At 38.9% G+C, this 23,854-nt stretch overlaps 1 protein-coding gene across 4 annotated transcripts in view; it reads left to right on the top strand.

Moving 5' to 3' along the window:
* The window catches only part of psq (pipsqueak), a 226,495-nt gene extending 203,149 nt beyond the window's left edge, over positions 1 to 23,346 (top strand). Inside the window, exons 4-10 of one of the 4 annotated variants that reach the window (XM_065225932.1) lie at positions 7,057 to 7,455; positions 7,523 to 7,661; positions 7,795 to 8,526; positions 8,689 to 8,864; positions 8,927 to 9,405; positions 21,705 to 21,990; positions 22,361 to 23,346. In XM_065225932.1, coding sequence (XP_065082004.1) covers positions 7,057 to 7,455; positions 7,523 to 7,661; positions 7,795 to 8,526; positions 8,689 to 8,864; positions 8,927 to 9,405; positions 21,705 to 21,990; positions 22,361 to 22,702 — 2,553 coding nt within the window. In that variant the 3' untranslated portion in view covers positions 22,703 to 23,346. Of the gene's footprint in view, positions 1 to 7,056; positions 7,456 to 7,522; positions 7,662 to 7,794; positions 8,527 to 8,673; positions 8,865 to 8,926; positions 9,406 to 21,704; positions 21,991 to 22,360 lie in introns of all 4 variants that reach the window. The other 3 variants (XM_065225931.1, XM_065225930.1, XM_065225933.1) reach the window with 3 other exon arrangements.
* The last annotated feature ends 508 nt before the right edge of the window (positions 23,347 to 23,854 follow it).

The raw sequence follows: 23,854 nt of genomic DNA, 5'->3' as shown, positions 1-23,854 counted from the left end.
TTTCGGTTGCATTTGGTTGATTAGCGGACGGTTATGCGTGTGTGATTTTTGATGGTTTTCTCGCTTTCTGGGAAGTTTTCGAATCGATAAAGAAACGTGATTCATCGTGTTTGCAAGAATCAGAAGAGATGTCGCTATCTTTTTTTTTTCCTTTGGTTTGTTTTTTTCGTCGATCTTGTTTTCCGTGCTGAGCACCAATGCTACCGACGTGCCAGGAAGGCAGCTCCCACACCTGGACTCTACCTATCGACCCATCAACTAACTCATGAACCGGGGACCAACGGCTTTACTTCCCATCCGAAGGAAGGCGTGATCAGAGATGTTATGCCTCAGAACATCCCGGCGGCGCCGACTGGGATTGAACCCAGGCCTGCTGGGGTGAGAGGTAATCACGCTTACCTTCATGTATGTCGCTATTTGAAAACTTGTTTTATTTTCTGTGGCATAGTGAAGCGAGGGATGCCTGCGTCGGAGGTGTTGGGTCTTCTAATCGTTCTATGATGGTGTTGGTGATCAGATGTACTCCAAACACTGAAGGGTCTTCGCATTCTGTTGTGAACCCTGCGGTTTGCTTCTAATACAGTAGCGCAGGCGAAAGAGTGATGAATGGTCTCAAAGCTTCGGTGCGAAAAGAAAACGGTTGCTGGAGAGTATTGGCAAGGATAATGCATGAAAAGCGCCCATTACATGTATCAATTTATTGACAAACATCGTATTGTCAATTTTCCTTACAATATTATCAATACATAAATATTGACAACATGAATGATAACACGCTTGAGCGCTCGTTACACAGATCAATATATTGACAATAAATTGACATACTGGCAATATTATTGAAAAGGTAATATTGATGACGATGGATTGCTGACGAGTATTGTTGAAAAAGTTATTTGCATTTAACTTAGTCAATATTCTTCCCCTCCCCAAGAGGAGGGAGAACGTACGTCATTTAGATCGACTGACTCACAAAGCACCTTCGTGCATGCAATGTTGCCTTTTGTTTAAATCTTCGTGTGTGATTTTAAACTAAATAAAAAATGCGAGGGCGACACATCTAAATCTCAAGTCTAGATGCTCAACAAATCTCATACTAGCGAATCAATCTTCGAAAAATCTTCTTTCATTTCTCGCATCTACTTGCATCGCGAATCATCTTTTTGCAGTAAATCTTCAGAATCGTCATAAATCTTCTTTCTATCTACTCAGCGTGCGCACAGCTAGCCACAGCAAAACACAATCTTTTCTGCATCGTAGATAGAGTCGTCCCCCTCGAAAAAATGTATCTTTTTACAGTCACCGATCACCCAGGATTCGTTTATATGGATGTACATTTTCTACAAAATCACAAGCATAATCATGTTATTTTTTTACTTTAAAATATTTTGTTTTTTTTTTGTTTTTTTTTATTATAGTCACTTTAACACTCTTGGGTCATTCGTGACTTGTCCGGGGGTGAGATTTGAACTCGTGACTTTGGCGTGAGAGGTATGGATGTTAACCACTACGCCGGGGTCGCCCCCCTACTTTAAAATAAAATAAATACTACCAGCGTTTCACATACTTACACGTAACGTAAATTAATTATTATATGCATGATTTTCATTTATGAATGTTTACCAAAACATCAGCATGATAGTTTCTATTTGGGAAACTGCGTACCGTGAACGTGGGTTATTCAATTGTAGTAATTCCGCGCACTCGACAATCGATTTGATTAAATTCGAACTATTTGGAAGTACATGTCATGTGATCTGTGGTTCTGTGCATTTTCTGTATCCTGTCAAACAGTTACAATATTTGGTATACCAATTTGGTATTTTAAAGACAAGTCCGCGGAATTACAGCTCACGCAGAATAACCCACGTTCACGGTACTTCCTATGTTAATTAATAAACTATATGTGTGGCCATTAATACAGTTTATATGACCTACATTAACTTTCTTGCACGTCTTTTGGTCATTAGTTAATAAATGATAAAACGAGTGTATCATTATGATAAAACTAAGCATTATAGATATGTATGGATGACATTAGGTAAACATTATTGTTCTAACGAAACAGGAGAGTTCAGTGATATCAAAAATAAAATTGGATGCTATAATTAATCACCTAGTTCTTACATCATTCTGTAAATAAATTCTTTTTATTTTATATGGGAACTTAAGAATAGACCTGGAATAGATTATTATTAAACACTATTTATTCTAAAAATCCTAAAAATTTTATTACACATTTTATGCAAGTATACGTAAATGTTGGGTGAAAATTGGTTTCTATATATATCTTCTAAACCAGGACTCCACTGTTTGGTATTTTTTTAACTACGGAATTGTTGGGTTAAAATTTACAAATCAGTGAAAAAATTAAAAATTTGGGAATTTATTCCGAAAATGTACGGACTATCCCCATTTAATGATACGAATCAAATTTGTCGATTTTATTGATTTCCTTCGAGTAGCGATCATTAGAAATTTTACCAACTTTTTCAGCTGTTCAAAAACCCGGCAAAACTTTGGTGTGTAGCTAGTATTTTCTATACATACAGGTCCAGCAATCAAACGTTTGGACTCGAATGCAAACATTAACTCTAAACACACTTTCTTTCGCTGATCCATGTTTCTTGTGTGGGGAAATTGAGACAGATAATATTGACATTAATACATGGAGGTAAAAAGGCTTCTAACGTATTGCCATTAATGTTGTCAATATTCGTATATTGATGATATTGATGGCGAAATTGACTGTTTTTTGTCAATTCATTCTGAGTATTGACAAAGTGAAAATAAAAATCAACTTTTCGTCAATACTTGTCATCAATCATCGTCTTCACTATCACCTTTTCAATAATATTGTCAGTATGTCAATTTATTGTCAATATATTAATATGTGTAATGGGCGCTAAACAGCTTCGAAAACATGGAAAGACAGGCTTATAACAGATAATTTTGGTGAGATCTTTCTTTTTGCATTTATTTAAATTTGTTTACATTTTCACATAACCTTTACTTTATATCGAATAGAGATTCCTAAATATATTACATTTTCTACTAACACAAATGTTTCCTCCCGTGGCATCTATGAAGGTAGTATGGGTTCCCTGCACCTTCTTAAGTAGATGTTGAACTAATTTTCCTTCATATACCTTGCGATTGTAAGGATGTGGCCAGGTGTATAATGCGATGCTTGATTTGTAGATTTTAATGTGTGGGGAAAACCACTAGTCCCAAGTGTTTTTTTCACGGCAACGCACGATATTTTCTACAAAATGTTTTGGTTGATCTTTATATAGCCCCCCACGATTTGTGCAATTGCTTATGCTATGCTATATGCAAATTTCCTGACATTTTTTTTCGATATAGCTCGGGCACAGGTTATTTATTAAAATCGTGCAAATTTAAGTAGTACAGATATGTTCTGAGCGGTTCTATTGTGAGTTTAAAGTATGTTATGTAATAAATATAAAATTGAATTTTCAGTTTTATTTAATCACACTCAACGTTCCCTATGCCCGAAATCTGAAATAAGTTTCAGTTAAAGAACCCTTATCTGTCAAAATTGGACAACATCAAAACGCTCTAACAATCGGTCAGGTTTATCATATGCATTTTAATTAGCGATTGTCGTGAATATCAAGAAGTATTCAGCTTCTTCTTATTTGTCTTTATTACATGCCTTCTGTGATTTTGCACCGGTCCTCAAACTCAGTGTTCTAGATGCACTTTCACAGTTGTTGAATGAGAGCTTTCTAAGCCTGTACCATTTTTGCTTTAGTATAATTGTGTGGCAAGAACAATTATAATACTAGTACAGTGCCAAGTGAAGTCGAGCGAGAAAATTTTGCAATATAAAAAATATTTAATGCCTTGGAAATGCTCTTTTAGTGCGTAGCTACTCAGATTTACTGCCTGCCTGTCTTTTTTTAGTCAGAGGAGCGGAGCGAAGGATAACCGTCTAGAATAAGCTTTCAAAAGAATATTAGGAAAATTTAAGAAAATTTAGAACTTAAGAAGATTAAAAGAGCTTTTTTTTTTGGAACCTCATCCTAGACGTTTGTGCCCGCTCCTCTGACTAAAAAAACACGGGCGAGCATTTTTCAAAGGTTCAAGGAGCATTTCATCTCTTTAATATTATGTATAGTTGCGACCTTACCGGACGTAAAGTGTAGATATTTGGACATACATTTTGAATTTAAAAATGAATCTTTTTTCCAGGATATTGAATGCAATTATGAATTTAAGCTTAAATGGATGAATATTTTTAAAGGTCCTATTTTCGTTGATCGATTCTCTTCATTTATTTTCTCTTGCATTACAGCGCATTGTGCAAATACATTAGGGGCTGTTCATAAACTACGTAGACCGATTTTTAGAGGTTGTAGACACCCCCCTCTCCACGCGTAGACAATCGTCCATTCGTCCATACATTTTTTTTTTCAAAATTGTATGGACCGTAGACATTTGCCCCCCCCCCTGTCCATAAAGAGTCTACGTAGTTTATGAACACCCCCTTATAAGTGCGACTAAAAGTGCGGAAACGCTAATAATAGTGTGATTTTACGTTAAATCATATTGGTGTACTTTACGACGATATCACGTAAAAGCGCACTTTTTTAAGCGATTCCGCATTTTTTAGGAGTCTTAGTGCAAAATACATTAATAACTGCAAACAAATCCCTGTTTTGTTTGACGTTTTAGACGCTAGATAAGGTATGTGGCAAAAATAGCACGAAATCCGTTTGCATAGCACTGGCTATCAAAAGGAAAAATTGATCAAGAGGATCAATCATTGCAGTTAAGCCCTCATTAAGAACGCTAGAATATACAACATTGCTTGATTAATTTTTGAATAGGTCTTAATTCCATTTATCGATAAACTTTTTTAACTCGATTCGCTTTTCATCTGAGCGGTCAATTTACAATATTGACGCATACAATCAAAACTTCATTTAATTAAAGATTACGTATCATTATGTACTGCGAAAGTAGAAAGCGTTTAAAGATAAAATTGCTCTCTCAGCGCGCCGGTACATGTTTTAGGAAATCGCTTCGTAAAGCGGTAAGGAATATTCTGACGGATTTGGAGTCTTTTCTAAATTAAAGTATACATCCCAAGGAACATTTTAAGCAAAAAAAAAAAATTTTTTTTTTTGAAAAATCAAAGTTTACCCCCCTCTTAAAGGAAAACTCAATTTAATAGACAATGAGTAACTGCAGGTTTTCCCAAATATGAGTAAATTTCGTATGGAAAGAAAATGCTCTGAGTCAATTGAATTCAGTCGATAAGGCGTTCTGATTGGCCGTGCATATACGATCATCTATTTTACTCCAATCTCATGTTCTAAACAGCGCGTAAATAGCATCGTGCTTGTCAACCGCGCCGAATCCACGGGAATGCACAAACAAAACACGTTAGGATCCTTAATCGTATATAAATTTTTTTTTTGGTTTTTTAGCACAACGAAACGAAATATGAAAAAATACATATATGAATTGCACAGTAATTTAACAGGACGATACCGACTGCTTTTGATATGATTTTTCGTAGAAGTGGCATCGCTGGTACTTTTTTTTTTGTGTTGAGTGGTTCGGTATTCATACCAACACACATGGTCTTCAATCTTCTCTACCATTGCACCTTTCCCATGCCGTTTGCTGTAATCGTTGCTCGTCTTTGTCGTCGTCATATTTATCATCGAAGTCGTAGTGTGGCACTACCACATAACACGCCGCCAAAAAATTTCATTCGACTCGTCTGTTTTTGTGTACAATGTCGGCTTTTATTTTTGGAGTTTTATTTATTCATAAACTTCTCATTTTCATCCACTGTGTGCGGCATCGAGCCGAGAGAAAACTGACATTGGCCCACGCTTGTAGTCAATGGTCAGAGATTTGGTATCTACTTTCTTTTTGTTTTTGCATTTTTTTTTCTAAATAATTATCAATGATGAGTGGCAATAGTTTTGCACGAATTTTTAATCGCAAGTAAGGTAATTCATATTATGTACGGTATCTTATTGTAACATTCAGTCGAATCGTTACACCACGCGACATATTTTTTTCTTTTCAATAGGGATCTTGAGTTCCACGTTGCGTTTGCTTTTCGAAAAGATCAACGTTCCTGCTAAAAAGTCACAATGCTAGGTCCTCCCCGATCGCGTAAACCTAGAGCATAAAGCGTGTTGCGTCAATTGGATGAGCGTGAAGCTTTGTGCGTTTAACACCAATAAACAATTACCGTGACCTGCTGTAATTCCGCGCAGCACCTAATACCGTGGGTTTGACAGTCAACATGAATATGTTGCTATGTATATTGATTTTTTTTTCAAAATTATTTCCGCAAATGTTAAATTATCGAGTTATTTTACGAAGGCATTACATATTTGACAACTGGTTACACACACGTATACAACAAAATATTTATAGAATAAAAACCACGGAATCAGGGCACTGTCGTACTTTTTAGTTCATAATACAGTTGTTTGATTGCAGCTGCAAAATGACTTAATAAAACGTATGTTTTACATTCTGAATCAATTGACCACTTTGTCAAGCAGTTTTGGCGTGACTTTCTACCAGCGATTTCACAAAACTGGACCAATTAATTTCTATTTTGTTATGAAACGCACAAATGCTGGCTACTTTTCTCGTGGTTGTAGAAGAAAACATCTCAAAATAATGTTTTATTTCAAAGTACGAGTGGTAGTAAACGTCATTTAAACAGCTCGAATGAAGTGGTTAATTGAACAAGGCTCTGGGCAACGTTAGAAACAGAGGTTCTATTCATGATGCACCCCGTTTGTTTAATATAGGGATGATCAAAGTTTTCCTCTTCATGTGCGCGGTATTAGACAGAAATGATATGTTTAACCATTGCAATTTTTAATATGATTTAATTTAAGGGCATGTCACGATAAATATTACCAAAATATTTTTTGAACGAATGATCTTGGATAATACACACAATAATGGCACTAATAGATGATATAGATAATAGAACACATACAAAACAGTCCTGCTAACAATATTAATCTTTGTTACTTTCTCTCATTACAGAGCTTACTACGAACTGCAGAGCAGCTAAAAATCAAAGGATTATGTGAAGTTAGTGAACCCCAATACGAACAGGATTATTCACCATCCGTCAAACGCTACAAACCATACCGTTCACGATCACCAGACAATCGTCATCCACCACCTCCGGGTTCACAACCATTGTCGAACACTAGAAATCTTCAATCTTCTTCCTCGCAAAGCAACATTAACCAAAGTGGACAGGATTCCAAAAGTGGCCATAAATCATCATCCGGCAGAAGTCACAACAGTAATTCAGAATCGGCTACGGCTGATAATGGATCATCGCCTGTAGTTGTTTTAGAATCTCGTGATTTAACCTCAACACCAGACAAAGAACGAAAAGGCAAAATGACCAGCCTTGGAATGGGAGTTGGAATAGTGAGTAAACTATCGGAAGCTGATGATCGCATAGGGTTGTAAATTTAATCTCATTTAATATTTTCAGAATGGCTCTGTTATGGGCGTTCCAATGGGATACTTGGACTTTGCTCCTGAGCCTCCGGCTCCAACGGCAACACCAGTGACAGAGCATCATGATATTAACTGTGCCCCTAGCCATGACACACGTGATCTGTCCAGTAAGTGTTAGTAGCCCATTTTTATTCCCCTTATATCAGCGGTTTATTTCTAGCGTCCTGTGGTCTAAAGAGATAAATCGCGCCATCAACAGGTGAATAATGTGTTTTTTTGTTTCTTTTTTTTCAACTTAAAATTTAGATTCGATTTCAAATAATGGCGACATTCGGGTAAAATTTGAAACACTTCGGTCATTAGATGCACAGGATGCAATCCAACTAGACAACCAAGTGACCCATCAAATGCATACCCAAACGCAGCAACATATACAGCACCAGCAAATCCTCCACCAGCAACAACAACAGTCGCATTTATTGCAACAACAGCAGCAAATCCACCGACAAACACCTCAACCGCAGCAGATAGAACAACGTCTATCGCCTCATCAACCTTCTCAACAACAACCACCACAGCATCATCAGCACGTCCTACTGATTGATCAGCAATCGCAACACTCCCACCACTCTACCCACAGTCCTGCATCAAATGCTTCCAGTTCGTCTAGCCAACACCACCCAGAAAACCTGGTAACTGTCGCTTCCACCACTTCCGATAACGGTACGCCAGTGGAAATGAAAACGAGAATTGCGTTAAAACAAGAGATTATGACTGAAGTTGAGCAACAAACACATCAACAAACACATCAACAACAACAGCAACAACAACAGCAACAACAACAGCAACAACAACAGCAACAACAGCAGCAACAACAACAACAACAACAACAACAACAACAACAACAACAACAACAACAACAACAACAACACCAACACCAACAGCAGCAGATGGAAATCGAACAAGATCAATCATCTATGCATGGAATGGTTGTTACTCCAGAGATCTCCGGAATGATGAGCCAGAGTCAAATGAGTGGTAAGTTCATACCCAGTGATGAAAATTGTTTTCCAAACAGTTTCAGTTATCCAATTTCACTACACCCTACATGGGCGACAATAAGACATTTTTTGTTTGTTTTTTTTATAACTTCAATGCAAAATCTTTCCACAATCTCACATGTAGATATTTATCAATCAGATGCTAGCGAGGATTCAAAAGTTGGCATTCTGGATGGATCGTCCACGCAATATACAAATTTGACGAGTCCTAATGCAGGTGACCCCAAAACACCAAGTGGCCCAAAAACATGGACGGCTGAAGATATGGAATCGGCGCTAGAGGCTCTTCGCACTCACAATATGAGTTTGACGAAGGTGAGTATCACTGGCATGAAAATATATTTTGTCTTTCCGGAAAGATTATATACTAATTGCAGTCTAAAAAAAAAAAATTAAAGGCTTCTGCGACGTATGGTATACCGTCAACGACTCTATGGCAGAGAGCGCATCGACTTGGTATAGACACGCCTAAGAAGGAAGGACCGTCCAAAACATGGAATGAAGACTCACTGAATAGCGCTCTGGAGGCTCTTCGTACCGGTACGATATCGGCCAATAAAGCATCGAAAGCATTTGGCATCCCGTCTTCCACACTGTACAAAATTGCCCGACGCGAAGGAATCCGATTGGCGGCCCCTTTCAATGCAGCCCCCACAACATGGTCCGCGGAGGATCTAGATCGTGCCTTGGAAGCTATCCGTGCTGGCCAGACTTCGGTACAGAAAGCAAGTACAGAATTTGGCATCCCGACTGGTACTTTGTATGGTCGTTGCAAACGGGAAGGAATCGAACTGTCCCGATCAAATCCGACTCCCTGGTCAGAGGACGCAATGATGGAAGCCCTGGAATCTGTAAAGTGAGTGTAACGATCAAATTTTAAATCTGGGGCGTCGTTTTTTTTTGCATGTATTCAATAACAGGTTGATAGGTTAATTATGTCCTCAAATTTATGCTATCGCTTTCTGGACAATTTTTCAGGAAATACGTAATACCGTGACATGCCCTATTTCCGTGAGGTTAAGAGCACTTCAAGTTTAAATCAGTTAGCAAAAACTCAATTTGCTGTGATTTATGTTTCTTTAAGCATCATATGATTGTGTACTGTATACATTTTGCCATAACAATTTAATTTGTAATATTTTTACAATCTGAAAAATAATAAAAATTGTAATGGTTAAACATACCATTGTGCCTAATACCGCGCACTTGAAGCGTGACACTTACACTGAAACAAAATCCATTGGCAAAAATACTATATTGATGGTTTAGATTACCCTCACCAATAGATTTTTACAGAAAACAATTTCATTTAATTTTACTATTATTTCTATCAAAATTACTATGCATTTTAAGCAAGCATAGTAGTATTGCCAGAATCATAGTAAATTTGTTAACATTCATAGTCAACTATACTGAATTCATAGTAGATTCAACAGCAATAAGCGTGGTTATATTGAAAATAAGTGTTTTCTGCAAAATAGTATTCCTAACTATGGTCCTTGTTTCAGTGTAGAAGCATCCATACACTAAAGAAATAATTGGTACGAATTTCATACGAAATGCTTATGGAATTTAACCAAAAGAATTTATGTTTTATTCCATACGATGGCAAAATGAACGAAAGCCGCCTCTGTTATCATTTATGATTTGTGCAATAGAATAATATACACTGAGGAAATAATTCGTTCGAATTTCATACGAAATGCTTATGGATTTTAACCAAAAGAATTTGGTTTGAATTTCATACAATAGCATTATGAACGCACGCCTTCGTTATCGTTTATGATTTTCGCTATATATAGATATGAGTTTCATAAAGCTGTCGTATGAAAATAGTACGTTATGATTGTGAAAACCATATTTCATTCATATGGATTTTGAATGAGTGGAATACGGAATATAATCGTATCAACAATGAAATCGTGAATATTTATGCTCCTTCAGATTTTGTTTTATTTTTCATGTGAAATTAATTTAATTTAGTAAAACAAACAATTAAATCATTTGATTTGCATTGTTTATTTGATTTAACCTGCAGCTAAAATAAATCAATTGAAAAAAGATATTAGTTTATATTAGCACGAGACAATGCCTGAAATATATTTTGCTTGGTCTACGTAATTAAGGCTGCCGTATTTACACCACACTCTGTAATTTTAGTCGAAATTCATTGATTAAATGGTAATATAGATGCTAATTTGTACCCGGAACATCCTTTTACACTGAATTTAGCGTTTTTACCTCTGAACACAGGCAAAGCATCCACCGGAACCTTGAGATCCGATAACAATTGCTGTTCGTACGCCATATTTCTTTGCTTTGAACAAACGGCATACGATCGTTTCATACGAACGACGTATTATTTTTTTCACACAAGGTAAACTAATAAAGTTCATTGTAGTCTCGTATGAACTTCAAACGCGTTTCGTATGAAAATCATAATTGAGACGTGCAATTTGTATAAGCCTGCTATGAAAAACATGTTTATGTTTTAGTTCAAAATGCTCGTTCATACGAAACGTATTATAAAAATCTTAATTCTAGTTTTCTCAGTGTAGATTTCGTATACTGTCGTATGAAAATGATTTCGTACTTTGCCGTATGAAAATGATTCGTAATGAGTATAAAATTTACATTTCATTCGTATGAATTGTAAACGCGCGGAATAAGAAATGCAATCGAAATGATCATGAACTTCATTGTAAATATTCCTGTGCATCAGATGTTTGTATATTACTAGTAAATTAATTATATCAAGAAATTTAAACAAAATTAACATCATTTTATTTTCATTAAACAAAATTAAATATACATAAATACATATTGATTATATGAATATCAATCTTTATATTTGTTTTAAAAATTTCACTCGTGCTTTGACTACAGTCTGGGTCTATCGATGCCACTGGTTCTAATTTCAACTAAGTTATGCCCGCGATGACATCTGCAGAAATTCCTGATTGTCCGGAATATGATATTGGACAGATTCTGTGGAGAACTTTATAGTCAATACTTGAAATAATCTTATATAATCTTACGATTGACTCTCACCAGTCCACAATCCACTCCCAAATCAAATCGAACTTCCAGATGATACCGGTACGTTTTATAATGCGTTTTTATTATTTTTGAATTCAGCCCACCAGAACTTTGAGATACGCTAGTTATTTCGGCTCGTACGCCATATCGTTCACATCATAAGAACGACTTATGCTTTTTTCACACAAGATCAACTAATAGAGTTCATTGCAGCCTCGTATGACACGTAGAAGCGTTTCGTAAGGAATACATAACTGAGACGTGTAATTTGCATAAGCATGCTATGGAAACCATACGTTGTCGTATGCAATGATTTCCAAAGTTCAAAACAACCGTTCATACGAAACATATTATGAAAATCGTAGTTCTAGTTTCCTTAGTGTATATTAATCAAATGGGCTGCATCATGGAAAAAGAAGTAAGAATTCCATAAGTACCACTTATGCATTTTCGAAAAAATGGATTTCTTATGAAAATCATAAGCTTGGCATAACGCATATGTTAGCTCATGAAACTTAAAAAAAATAATTATATAATGTAGCAGACAGGAATAGAACCCTCAGCGTTCAGATTATTGACTCCGAGATTTGCTTTCACATCTATCAACGCTTGGGAAATCGAACCGGTCAAAGGTGTATAAGAACCAGGCATACAAAAAGTACCGCCTCATGACAGTATTCCAACGGCTTTCGCTTTCTTTTTCCTACGAAAGCCTTGAGATTGAGTTATAAGCGACAGCCCACAGTGAGGCTGTCATACGACTTGCAACGTTGGCGTCTTGTGCAGTACACGACAGCTCGTTCTTATTCATGTATTTCGTTCGTTCGGCTATGACAGCCTCGGATGGTCATTCGTAACGTTCATGAGTTGATGGATCGATAGGTAGGGTCCAGGTGTGGGAGCTGCCTCCCTGGCGTCGGTAGCGCATTGGTGCTCAGCACGGAAAACAAATCAAAGGAAAAAAAAGCTAAGTATTATCCGAGACTCGGTAATCAAATGTCACTTTTGCTGAGATCTCAGTGAAACTTATTTTTGCCGAGATTTGCACAGCCGAGCTCGGTAGAAAAAACTAACCCCCCTATTCTGCGAGTCACGTGACTCTCTCTCACCGGTGAGGTGACAATAGTCACCTCGTGTGAGGTGACTCTGCATTTGATTTGCATGGAGAGTCACCTCACACGAGGTGACAATTGTCACCTCACCGGTGAGAGAGAGTCACGTGACTCGCAGAATAAGGGGGTAAGTGTGCACACTAAGATTTTGTTTTCGTGTTCGGTAAATTTTACCGAAATCAGAACAGCTGAACGTTCGGTAAAACTTTGACCTTCATTTTTAAGTCCATTGAATTAAAAAAAATATTCAAAACATGTTCAACCTTGTTTAAACGATCAAATCTTCAGAGTTGGTTGGAAATGCTAACATGAAGCTTTAGTGTGATGATTTATTAGCTAGAGAATGATCTTTAGAAGAATGTAGGTGGATAGTTCCGTTAGAGTACGGCAGTATGAAAATTGAATAGAAGTTGAAAATGAGCGAAGGGCCATTAAAGCGACAGTTTTCAAGATGACGCACATTTTTGCCTAGCCCGTACGATGTACGCGGGGACTTGAAGTATGTCTCCAAGTCCACAGGCAAAAATGTGCGTCCCTCTTGTTGCTCATAAACTGACTGCGGCTGTGGAATAGTTCTAGCGACGTTTTCATCACTACCTAAAGCCCCACGTCGCGAGAGCATTTCCAGTCGATGGTGTGTTATAATGCAGTTCTTCTTTACCCAACTATTGTGTTGCTCCTCTCGTCATACTCTGAAAATCGTTAACTTCGCGTATGAAGTAACATAAAAAACACTTTGAATGATCAAATCTTGTCATTTTAGTGTAGATTTAGTTTCAAAGTAACTGAAAAGCAATTTAATTAAATTGCATAAATTTTACCGAATAGTTCAGCTGTTCAGATTTCGGTAAAAATTACCGAAGTCGGCGAAAATTTCTAAGTGTGTACACCACTGGCGCCGTTTATAAAAAATAATTTGATTTTTGATATAAAAGATCATGATAAAAATATTTTGCCAACCGTCGTGTCGAGTTAACAGTTATCATAACAAAAATAATATCTAAACGGTATATAAAGGTTATTTCTTTATTTGTTTATATTTGCATCAACAGACTATAAATAGTCCCAATGATGTGTAAAAAGATAACAAATTTAGCTATCATGATAAAAAATCAATGTTTGGGTTTTGATATTGTTATTTCGTTCATATTTGCGATATTTTTTTCATGTCAAATTTAGTAATCGGAGCAGTGTTGAAAATATTCACCAAAACTCACTGTGAGTAGCGAACTTCTCCCTTGGTGTACTTTGTGAAATATCGCGATCTTTTTCAACCCTGAATGCTGCGAAGTGTTTAAATAAAAAATGTGGTAATATAAGCCATCATTATTGTATTGTTCATGAACAAAGCAGTAAGAATCCTGCTTTATATCCTCATAATTTTTTTTTTTTTTGTTAATTACTTTATTTGTACAGGCTCATTCGAATAAACTTTACAGAGCCAAGTTATCATTTTCTTTATACATTATAAATGTCTTAAATCTAAAATTAAAGGATTGGAACCGATTACTCGCGGTCTTCTCGAGGTTAGTGGATGACAATTGTTTGGATCGGGAGAGGGAAAAGGAGATTTGGAATATGATTTATGATTCATAAATTTCACTATTTCTAAAACAAATACTTAATCCTATCGACGTTATATCAACTCTGTAATTATACAATTATTACAGAAACAAATCTACAAAAAAATACACACACACATACAAAACACAAACTAAACACAAGGTTAATCAAACTTACAATCTATGGTTAATATTCTTCAAGAGAACATATATGAGTTGCATAAACTCCAGATCGCGTCTAGCCAAAATATCCCGAACTGGAACATTAGGTTGTCTACCTCGAGCCCGAAGGGAATCATACAACTCGGATCTGACTCCACGGTGCTCAGCACATGACCAAATAATGTGATCTGCGTCCTGGTAACCTTGTCCACATTCACAGAGATTACTGTCCCCCAGCTCAACACGGAACAAGTGAGCGTTTAACGAGTAGTGATTGGACATGAGGCGAGACATCATACGAATGAAGTCTCGACCCACATCCAACCCCTTGAACCAAGGACACTTCGACACCTTAGGGATGATTGAATATAACCATCGTCCCAAACTCCCTTCACTCCATTTATTTTGCCAGCTGGCGAGGGACTGTTGACGATAAATGAAGAAAAATTCGTCGTAGGCGATTTGTCGATCGTAAATATCGCCTTCCATAGCGCCCACCTTTGCAAGCGAGTCCGCCTTCTCATTGCCCGGAATCGAGCAATGAGATGGGACCCATGCAAAGGTGATGACAAAAGATCTTAAAGATAAAGCACTTAGAAGCTCTCGTATTTTCATGAGAAAATACGAGGAGTGCTTTACTGGCCTCATGGAGCGAATAGCCTCGACAGAACTGAGACTATCCGTAAAAATAAAATAATGATCTGGTGCAAGTGAGGCGATCGTTTCTAGCGTACAATGTATTGCCGCCAGCTCAGCAACATATACGGAACAAGGAGCTTGAAGCATTCGAGAGGCGCTATGAAATTCGTTATAAATACCAAAACCAGCGGACGCCTCTATTAGTGATCCATCTGTGAAGAACGATCTTGCGGAATCAACTTGGCCAAACTTTGCAGCGAAAATTGACGGAGCAATCATGGAACGATGATGCTCTGGGATTCCGCGAATCTCTTGCGTCATTGATAAATCAAAATGAACAGAACTGTCGAAGTCGGAGAAGCAAACACGATAGGGATTATGCTGCGAAGGGCTGACATCCTGTGTTATGTACACGTAGTACAATGACATAAAACGAGTTTGAGGGTTTAGCTCAAGAAGCTTCTCAAAGTTTGCAATCACCAGTGGGTTCATAATTTCACAACGGGTGAGGAGCCTGAGGGATAATTCCGAAAACCGATCAGAGAGTGGCAACATGCCCGCTAACACTTCGAGACTCATCGTATGAGTCGAGTGCATGCATCCTAATGCGATACGAAGACAGCGATACTGGATCCGTTCCAGTTTGATGATGTGCGTTTTAGCCGCCGACTGGAAGCAAAAACTACCGTACTCTAAAACCGATAAAATCGTTGTCCGGTACAACGTTAGAAGATCTTGCGGATGGGCTCCCCACCACGTTCCGGTAATTGTTCGGAGAAAATTGATCCTTTGTTGGCATTTCCGCTTCAGATACTCAATGTGGGATCTCCAGGTGCATTTTGAATCGAACCAGACCCCAAGATATTTGAAGGACATAGAATGAGTGATCGGTTTACCCAAAAGTTGAAGCTTTGGTTGTGCTGGGCTATGCTTCCTAGAAAAAACGACCAACTCAGTTTTCTCCGTGGAGAATTCGATACCTAGCTGGATAGCCCAAGTAGACAAATTGTCTAAGGTATCCTGTAAGGGTCCTTGCAGGTCGGCCTCTCTGGGTCCTGTCATAGACACTACTCCGTCATCTGCAAGTTGTCTCAACGTGCAGTTGTCCCTTAGACAATTGTCAATTTCTCTGACGTAGAAATTATACAGAAGGGGGCTTAAACATGAGCCCTGGGGGAGACCCATGTAGCTAAATCGTGAAGCTGTAGAGTTTCCATGAGAAAAGCTCATATGTTTCTCTGACAGCAAATTGTACAAAAAGTTATTAATTAATGGAGAAAGGCCACAAGCGTGGAGTTTGTCTGAAAGGACTTCAACCGATACTGAATCAAAAGCCCCCTTAATATCCAAGAAGACAGAAGCCATTTGCTCTTTATTAGCAAAAGCCAACTGAATTTCAGTGGAAAGCAACGCGAGACAGTCGTTCGTTCCCTTGCCCCTACGGAAACCAAATTGAGTATCTGAGAGTAGGTGGTTCAACTCAACCCATTTGTCCAGACGAAAAAGGATCATTTTCTCCAACAATTTTCGAATACACGATAACATCGCAATGGGACGATACGAATTGTGATCTGACGCGGGTTTCCCAGGCTTTTTAATGGCTATAACTCTCACCCGCCTCTAATTATCCGGAGCAATATTAAGCTCCAGGAACTGACCAAACAAGTTCAACATGCGCCTCTTAGCGACGTCTGGGAGGTTCTTCAACAAGTTGAACTTGATTCTATCAGCCCTCGGAGCCGAATTGCCACACGAAAGGAGCGCGAGTGAGAGCTCCAGCATTGAAAAAGGCTGGCTGATCTCGTCTACCGAATTCGTCGTTTCGCGAGGAATCATCTGTGCCGGCACAGAATCAGGACATACTTTTCGCGCGAACTTGAGGATCCAACTATCGGAGTACTCCTCGCTCTCGTTGTTTGAAGACCAGTTACGCATCCTTCGCGCCGCATTCCAAAGCGTATTCATCGACGTTTCGCGCGATAATCCGTCCACGAATTGCCGCCAGTATCCGCGTTTCTTGGCTTTGATGAGGCTCTTGAGTTCGCGTTCAAGAGCCGAGTACGCTTCGAAATGTACGGGTGTTCCACGTTTCCGGAAAAGCTTAAACGCGTCGGACTTTTTACGATAAACCTCAGTGCATTGCTGGTCCCACCAAGGGGAAGGAGGTTTCCTACGCAAAGACGTTCCAGGAACCGGCCGAGTTTGAGCTTGAAGCGCGCTGTCCAAGATCAGATTGGAGAGGAAGTTATATTCCTCCAACGGTGGAAGCCCTTCTACCGACGTAAGGGCATCTCCTATCACATTCTTGAACTTTGTCCAATCGATATTACGGGTAAGATCGTACGCGACGTTAACGGGTTCCGACGGATTGAACCCACTGGCAACTGAAACTTTGATCGGCAAGTGATCACTACCGTGGGGATCTTGGATCACATTCCACGTGCAATCCAACGATAATGAGTTAGAGCAAAGTGTGAGGTCTAATCTACTTCCATTCGAGGATGGGCCAGCCAAACGTGTTACTTCTCCATTGTTAAGAATTGTCATATTAAAGCTGTCGCAGAGGTCATATATCAAAGTAGAACGGTTGTCATCATACGGTTCCCCCCAGCCTGTACCGTGGGAATTCAAATCTCCCATAATCAACCGTGGAGCAGGAAGTACCGAACAGATATCTGAAAGTTGTTTGCGATTAACAACGGCTCTAGGAGGAATATAAACAGAAGCAATACAAAGGCTCTTACCTTTAATAATAGCCTGACATGCAACAACTTCAATACCTGGAAATTGTGGAAGATTCACTCTATAGAAGGAATGGCACTTTTTGATCCCCAAAAGTACCCCTCCTCCACGCGAATCCTCACGATCCAGTCGAATAATGTTAAAATCATAAAAAGGAAGATCGATATCTGAAGAGAGCCAAGTTTCACAAACAGCAAATGCATCACAATCATTATTGTGAATTAAAAACTTAAAAGAATCTAATTTAGGAATGAGACTTCGACAATTCCACTGTAGAACAGTGATCAAATCCCCGACCTCGTTTGGAAAATTATCCATCGAAGGAAATGATTGCTGCAATGAGGGGCCACTTCAATGTCAATTGCTTCAAGAGGGTCTTCACAGAAGGAAGCATTGCCAGAACAATGCTTTTGAGAGGATCAGAAATATTGAGGTACTTGAGAATATCGTCCACAATTTTATCAAATGAGAACAACCCGGATGAAGAAGGGGCTTCTGTTCTTAAAAATGGGCCATCAGGGGTTTTTGATGTCCCCGGGAGAGATGGAAAGTTCTGGTTATAGTCAGTTCTGCGGAAACCAGGAGGAGTTGAAACTTCCTTTTTTCCATCACTCCTTGATTTGGGCAAGTTGATTTGGGGTTCCTTATCTGCAACTTTCCGCGAACGGATGCGTTTTCGTTTCCGTGCAGAACCTTCCGGAAAACTGAAAGAAACTCCCTCCTCAGCCAAGTCAGAGTCAGACTCGTCATCAGACAAAACAGCAAAGGGATTTTTGTCGTTGGTTGATGGTGTGGCTGTTTTTAGCATTGCTGCAAAAGACTGCCTGGAACGCTCCTTAAGAGAGCGTTCTAGTTTCTCCCCGCGTTGTTTGTACGCCGGGCACGATGAGAGACCATGAGGAGTTCCCTTACAGTACACGCATTTTGGTGCAGTGACTGTGCAGGCGCCATCCTCGTGCTTCTCCCCGCATTTGGAACAGCGTGCCTTGCTGCCACAGTGAGAGGCCGTATGTCCCAACTGTTTGTAATTTTGGCAGTTCATGACCCGAGGAACAAACAAACGCACAGGTAGCCGAAGTTTTCCCAACTCGATGTAGTGAGGAAGGGCTGAACCAGAAAAGGTCACCCGAAACGAGTCTGTGGGGGTAAAGCTCTTTTTACCCTCGCTGAAAGATACTGAGTTCAGCTTCTGGACTTCCAGTATCTCAACCGTGGGAAGCAAGGGGTTCTTGAAACGGCCAACCGCTTGCTTCGCCAAGATCTTGGGGGTCAGACTCGCTTCGGTGACCACACCTTCGATCTCCACATTACGAGCTGGGATGTACACTCTATACTCTAGTGTAAAGAGCTGGGAGGCAGCAATCTCGTTAGCTTGTTTCAGGTTAGAGACGACAACGCGAAGTTTATTGTACCTCACCTTCGAGATTTCGGTCACGGCCGAGAACCGCTTCGTCAGATCATTAGTAATTTGCATTACGTTCAAAGGTTTCTTTTTGGGCTGAAAGTAAACAACCCATGGGCCAGTCGAGTCTTCTGGGTAGGCTTATCTGTCCCTGTCCATTACCAGACTGAGATGACGAAGCAGGGATGGCATCATCTGATTTCTGGGATGACAGACGTTTTCGACCCTTCTTGCAAAGTGGTGTCATCTTCCGACAAAACGTCCATTTCGTCTTCTGACAAAATGTCCATTTTGCCGTACTAGTGGGAGCGAAAAACGCTCTACCACTGCAACGATAATCAAAATTACTCGGACACAATACACGAGAAAAAAAAAATACAACACAGAAACACAAACTTAAAATTTAACTGATGGGAGAAAGGAAGAAACAAGAACAAAAACTTATCTGATAATCCTATACTACTACCACCGAGCGTTTACACAGCAGCAGCGGAGCGATGCGCAGCTTTGATGATCTTCGATCCGCGTGTGCGGGCGGTCTTCGTTGGTGTGTGCTTGTATGAAGCTCGGCACTCAGCTGAACACACGAGATGGATGAGCGGTTTGAATGTGGAGGCAGATGCTAACACTCGATGACGATGATCCGTGTGCACAGGTATGCGTGACCACGCACCGATGGTGCGCAAAATGGTTGGCGAATTGGCAATCGCAAAAACAATTTTCCTTCCGATGATGCCGAAAACACACTTTCTTCTCAGAAAAAAACTCACTTTTTGATAAATTTATCGGGAATTATGCCAGGAATCACTAAGCGAGAAAAAACTGATTATTTACGTCAGATAATAGCGAGAAAACTTCCAAATTAACGGAGCGCGAAACAAGTCGACCGTACTTCTTGCTAGGACGCAGTGAGAGATATCCTCATAAATATTTTATTAGAATTCACTAAATTAAGTCTAAAAAACTGTAATGCATTAGATAACTAGTTTATTTTGATTTGAAACAAAATAAAGATTAAAATTAGCTTTCAGTGATTAAGGTGCATACCTGTTTTAATCGAATATCGTATTTTGATTTCAAATACATTTTTAGAAACATCAAAATATGAACTCAACCTCAATGAAAAAAAGGAATATCAAAATATGTTATCATTTTGATAACATTTTGATGTCTGACTTTGGCTCGGGTTGAGGTTGAGATTAGCAATCCAATCTCAGTGTGCAAAATCCGGTAAATCGTTGGCCAATAAGAAATTTCTGGAAGTCAACAATCTTTTTCGGAAAATGTGGAGAACCGCATTGTAGTTTGGGGTTTTCGACCAACAAAAGCTGGATTTCCCAGCTACATCCAAACATCTACCGTGAATGTATTCCATACTAATCTCTCAGAAAAAAAATGTTTTCGCAAATAGCTTTTTCGAGCGTTCAGAATATGGAACGCATGGTCGCTTACTCTTAATAAAATTTGAAACATTTTGCATCCAGATTTATTGTATACAAGTACTTACTTAGATGTTTAGAATGTTAGATGAAATATTTTTTAAGTGGCAACAATGTTTTCATTCGGATCCGATTACGATAAGATCTTCTAAATTAACCGTTCAGGGTGCTTGCACGGTATACCAGTAACGGTTTTCTACAATATAGGCCCGGGATAGATCAACTCAGTAATGCAAAGAGTTTTGGGTGCTAAACCTATTAACGGTTGTTCTAAAGCCACCGTCCACTTACATCACAACAAGCTACAACCGACTGATTAAAGCTATAAAAAAAAACTATTCATATGAAATGACGTTCCCGAAAGCAGGTAACAAAGTTTTTCTGCAGGATCAAGCATACGCCTAATTTTAATTTACACTGACCCCACAATTATGGATCAGTCAATCGAGCGTGTTAATCAAAGGGAAGGGATCCATGATTGTGGGATCAGTATACTTATTACTGTTTCCGTACCGTTCGCCCGAGGTCTATCCAAGGTATTTCAAAGAAAATTTAAGGGAGTTTTGGAAAGCACTCCTAAGATATTTTAGACTTCAACTCCAAGTCACTTGTGTGAGTTCAGAATATATTGTTTAAGTAGATGTTACATAAGATTAATATTGTACGACATTTCGCGGAATCTCATTTAACGGATTGCTCCATTTCTCGGAAAATTCAGAATTGCATTTTAATAACGTACCTACTTTTTACGAATACGATACGATTACGAATACAGAATACTCTAAAGAACTGCTTATAGAACGTTCACAAGATCACAAGTTTCCGAAATTTTAGAAATGCTCCTATACTATAGAAATCAGAGCCGGGTTTTTCCGCCAAATGGAACTCAATGAAATGTACTTCCGTCAAATGGGTCTTTCCGCGAAATGTCATACAACCGTTGCATAATCGAGGATTCGTTGCCTTCCGTGTACATCTTGCATGTTGTTTTGGTGGTGGATTTTCTTTTGGGTAATCATGTTTCTTGTTTCTTGCGATTCGTTTTTTTTCATTTGCAGACAAGGACATATGTCGATAAACCAAGCTGCCATCCACTACAATCTGCCCTATAGTTCGCTCTATGGTCGATTCAAGCGTGGCAAGTACGACACACCAAACAGCGCTAATTCGTCACACTCGAACCACGGTGGAGGAGGTGTTGGCGGAGGTGGTAACGTCGGCGGCATCGGAGGCATTGGAGGCAACGTGGCGACGTCAGCGGCGACGATGGCCGGCGTTACCAGCAGCCCACAGATGGAATTTAAAATAGAACCTCAACATAATGAACATAGTCCAGAAAACACGGTAAATTACAGTTATTATTAATTCGCAAAACAAAACAGTAAGAACTAGCATGTAGAAACCACTCAATACCACTCTCAACTCTCCCAGTAATCATTTCTTTTAGTAGAGTAATCACACATTTTAATATCTACTAGCATTAAAAGCTAAAATCAAATTAATGAAATAAATCGCAAAAGATAGTAATGATGATATTTCTATAGTGAAGCAAAATGATAGCATAAATCAATCAATCTACTATCTAGTAGCGTGTGTATTGTAGTACATCTATATTATCGAAATAGATGAAATGAATCAAATAATCAATTTCACAAACAAAACAAACAACCTGTTAGAAGAAATCGGAACAAATGATATAATAATGATATTCCAGCAACATTATAATCCTGCGCTAACAACATCACTAACAACGTCGTCCGTGCCGCCTTCGAATCAAACCCACCACATCGTACCGTCACCATCGCCAGTCAATATCCACATCATAAATTCTAATCATCACCACCATCAGCTGCAGTCGACTCCGCCGCCGCCACATCAAGCAGTAGCAACATCGCATCACACAACATTGCAAGGAGGGCAACCGCAGCTAATCCAGCATCACATCATTCCACAGCAGCACCACATCATCTACCAACAGCCGCTACAGCAGCTGCAACAGCAGCCGCAATACCATCCAATGTATCACATTATCAAGCAAGAGAACGATAGAAGTTGAAACTATCGATATCCTGCAACTTCGCCGTCGCAAGTATCCTCTGCGTCGCCATCGCCGTCGTCGTCATCGTCAGCGGTAACGCCACAAACAGCATCTTCCACGAATTATGGCGGCGTACAGCAAAGTTTGCAGCACTTGCACCACGTGTATCACTACCATCAGCAGCAACAACAGCATCATGCTCCTTCGACGACTTCTCTTTCTTCTCTGTATTATTGCAACGATAGCACCAGTAGGGCATTGATTCCTTCCATTGCTCATCCTGTTGCATCTGTGCCGGATCGCCCTGGTAGGCAACATCAGCTGATGTCACCAGCAATGATCAATGCGCATGATTGTTCAACGGAAAAACGTGAAAGCACTGCGGATTACTACTGTCAGTATCCAGTAGCAAGTCAAAATACATTCAATGAGGATCATTGTAATACCTCCTCGGTTATCGGACGTGAAGAAAGGAAGCCTCGAAGAAACAGTCAAACAGCATACGGTGAGCATGCTGATGTGGGAAATGCATGTGGTGAAGCGCGATCTCGAGCGCGATACATCAAAATTAGGAACGATGAAGATAATTATTACAATGATAACAATAATAATTGTAACGATAATGGAAGCAGTAATAGTAGTATTCGAATTGGAAAAGTAAAGCAAGAAAAGAAACGAACATGATTCTATCGTTCCATTAAACTATTGATAACATAGTCGAAAAAAAAAGAATTTAATGATCAATAGTGAAGAGTTATTATTTCCAGTAAGCAAAGAGAAGCATAACAAACAAGCTAAAATGTCTGGCTCTCAGGATTTGTTTTTTAAGTTTTTCCTCAATAATTTTGCATTCTTTATTTTTAAGGTTAAAGAACGACTTAGAAAACCTATCTGCAAAGAAAATAATTCATTAAATTTTAATACGAATATGATATTGCTGTATTATTAAACGTTATTAGTTAATAGTGGAGACGAACTAAATGATAATCATTCATATTCATATTTTAGTTTAACGTTACTACACTATTTTCTGATTATTAGACTTAAAACACAACCTAAAATTGCTCTTCAATGTATAAACAAACATGCCCATCCACCATGAACGTACGCGGACACACACACACACACACACACACACACACACACACACACACACACACACACACACAC

This window comes from Ochlerotatus camptorhynchus, unplaced genomic scaffold (genome assembly GCF_037179485.1).
Source record: "Ochlerotatus camptorhynchus isolate MF236.1 unplaced genomic scaffold, CSIRO-AGI_Acam_v1.1 ptg000241l, whole genome shotgun sequence".
Lineage (NCBI taxonomy): Eukaryota > Metazoa > Arthropoda > Insecta > Diptera > Culicidae > Ochlerotatus > Ochlerotatus camptorhynchus.
The sequence above is the reverse complement of the archived record's forward strand: the minus strand, read 5'-3'. Positions and strand labels throughout refer to the sequence as shown.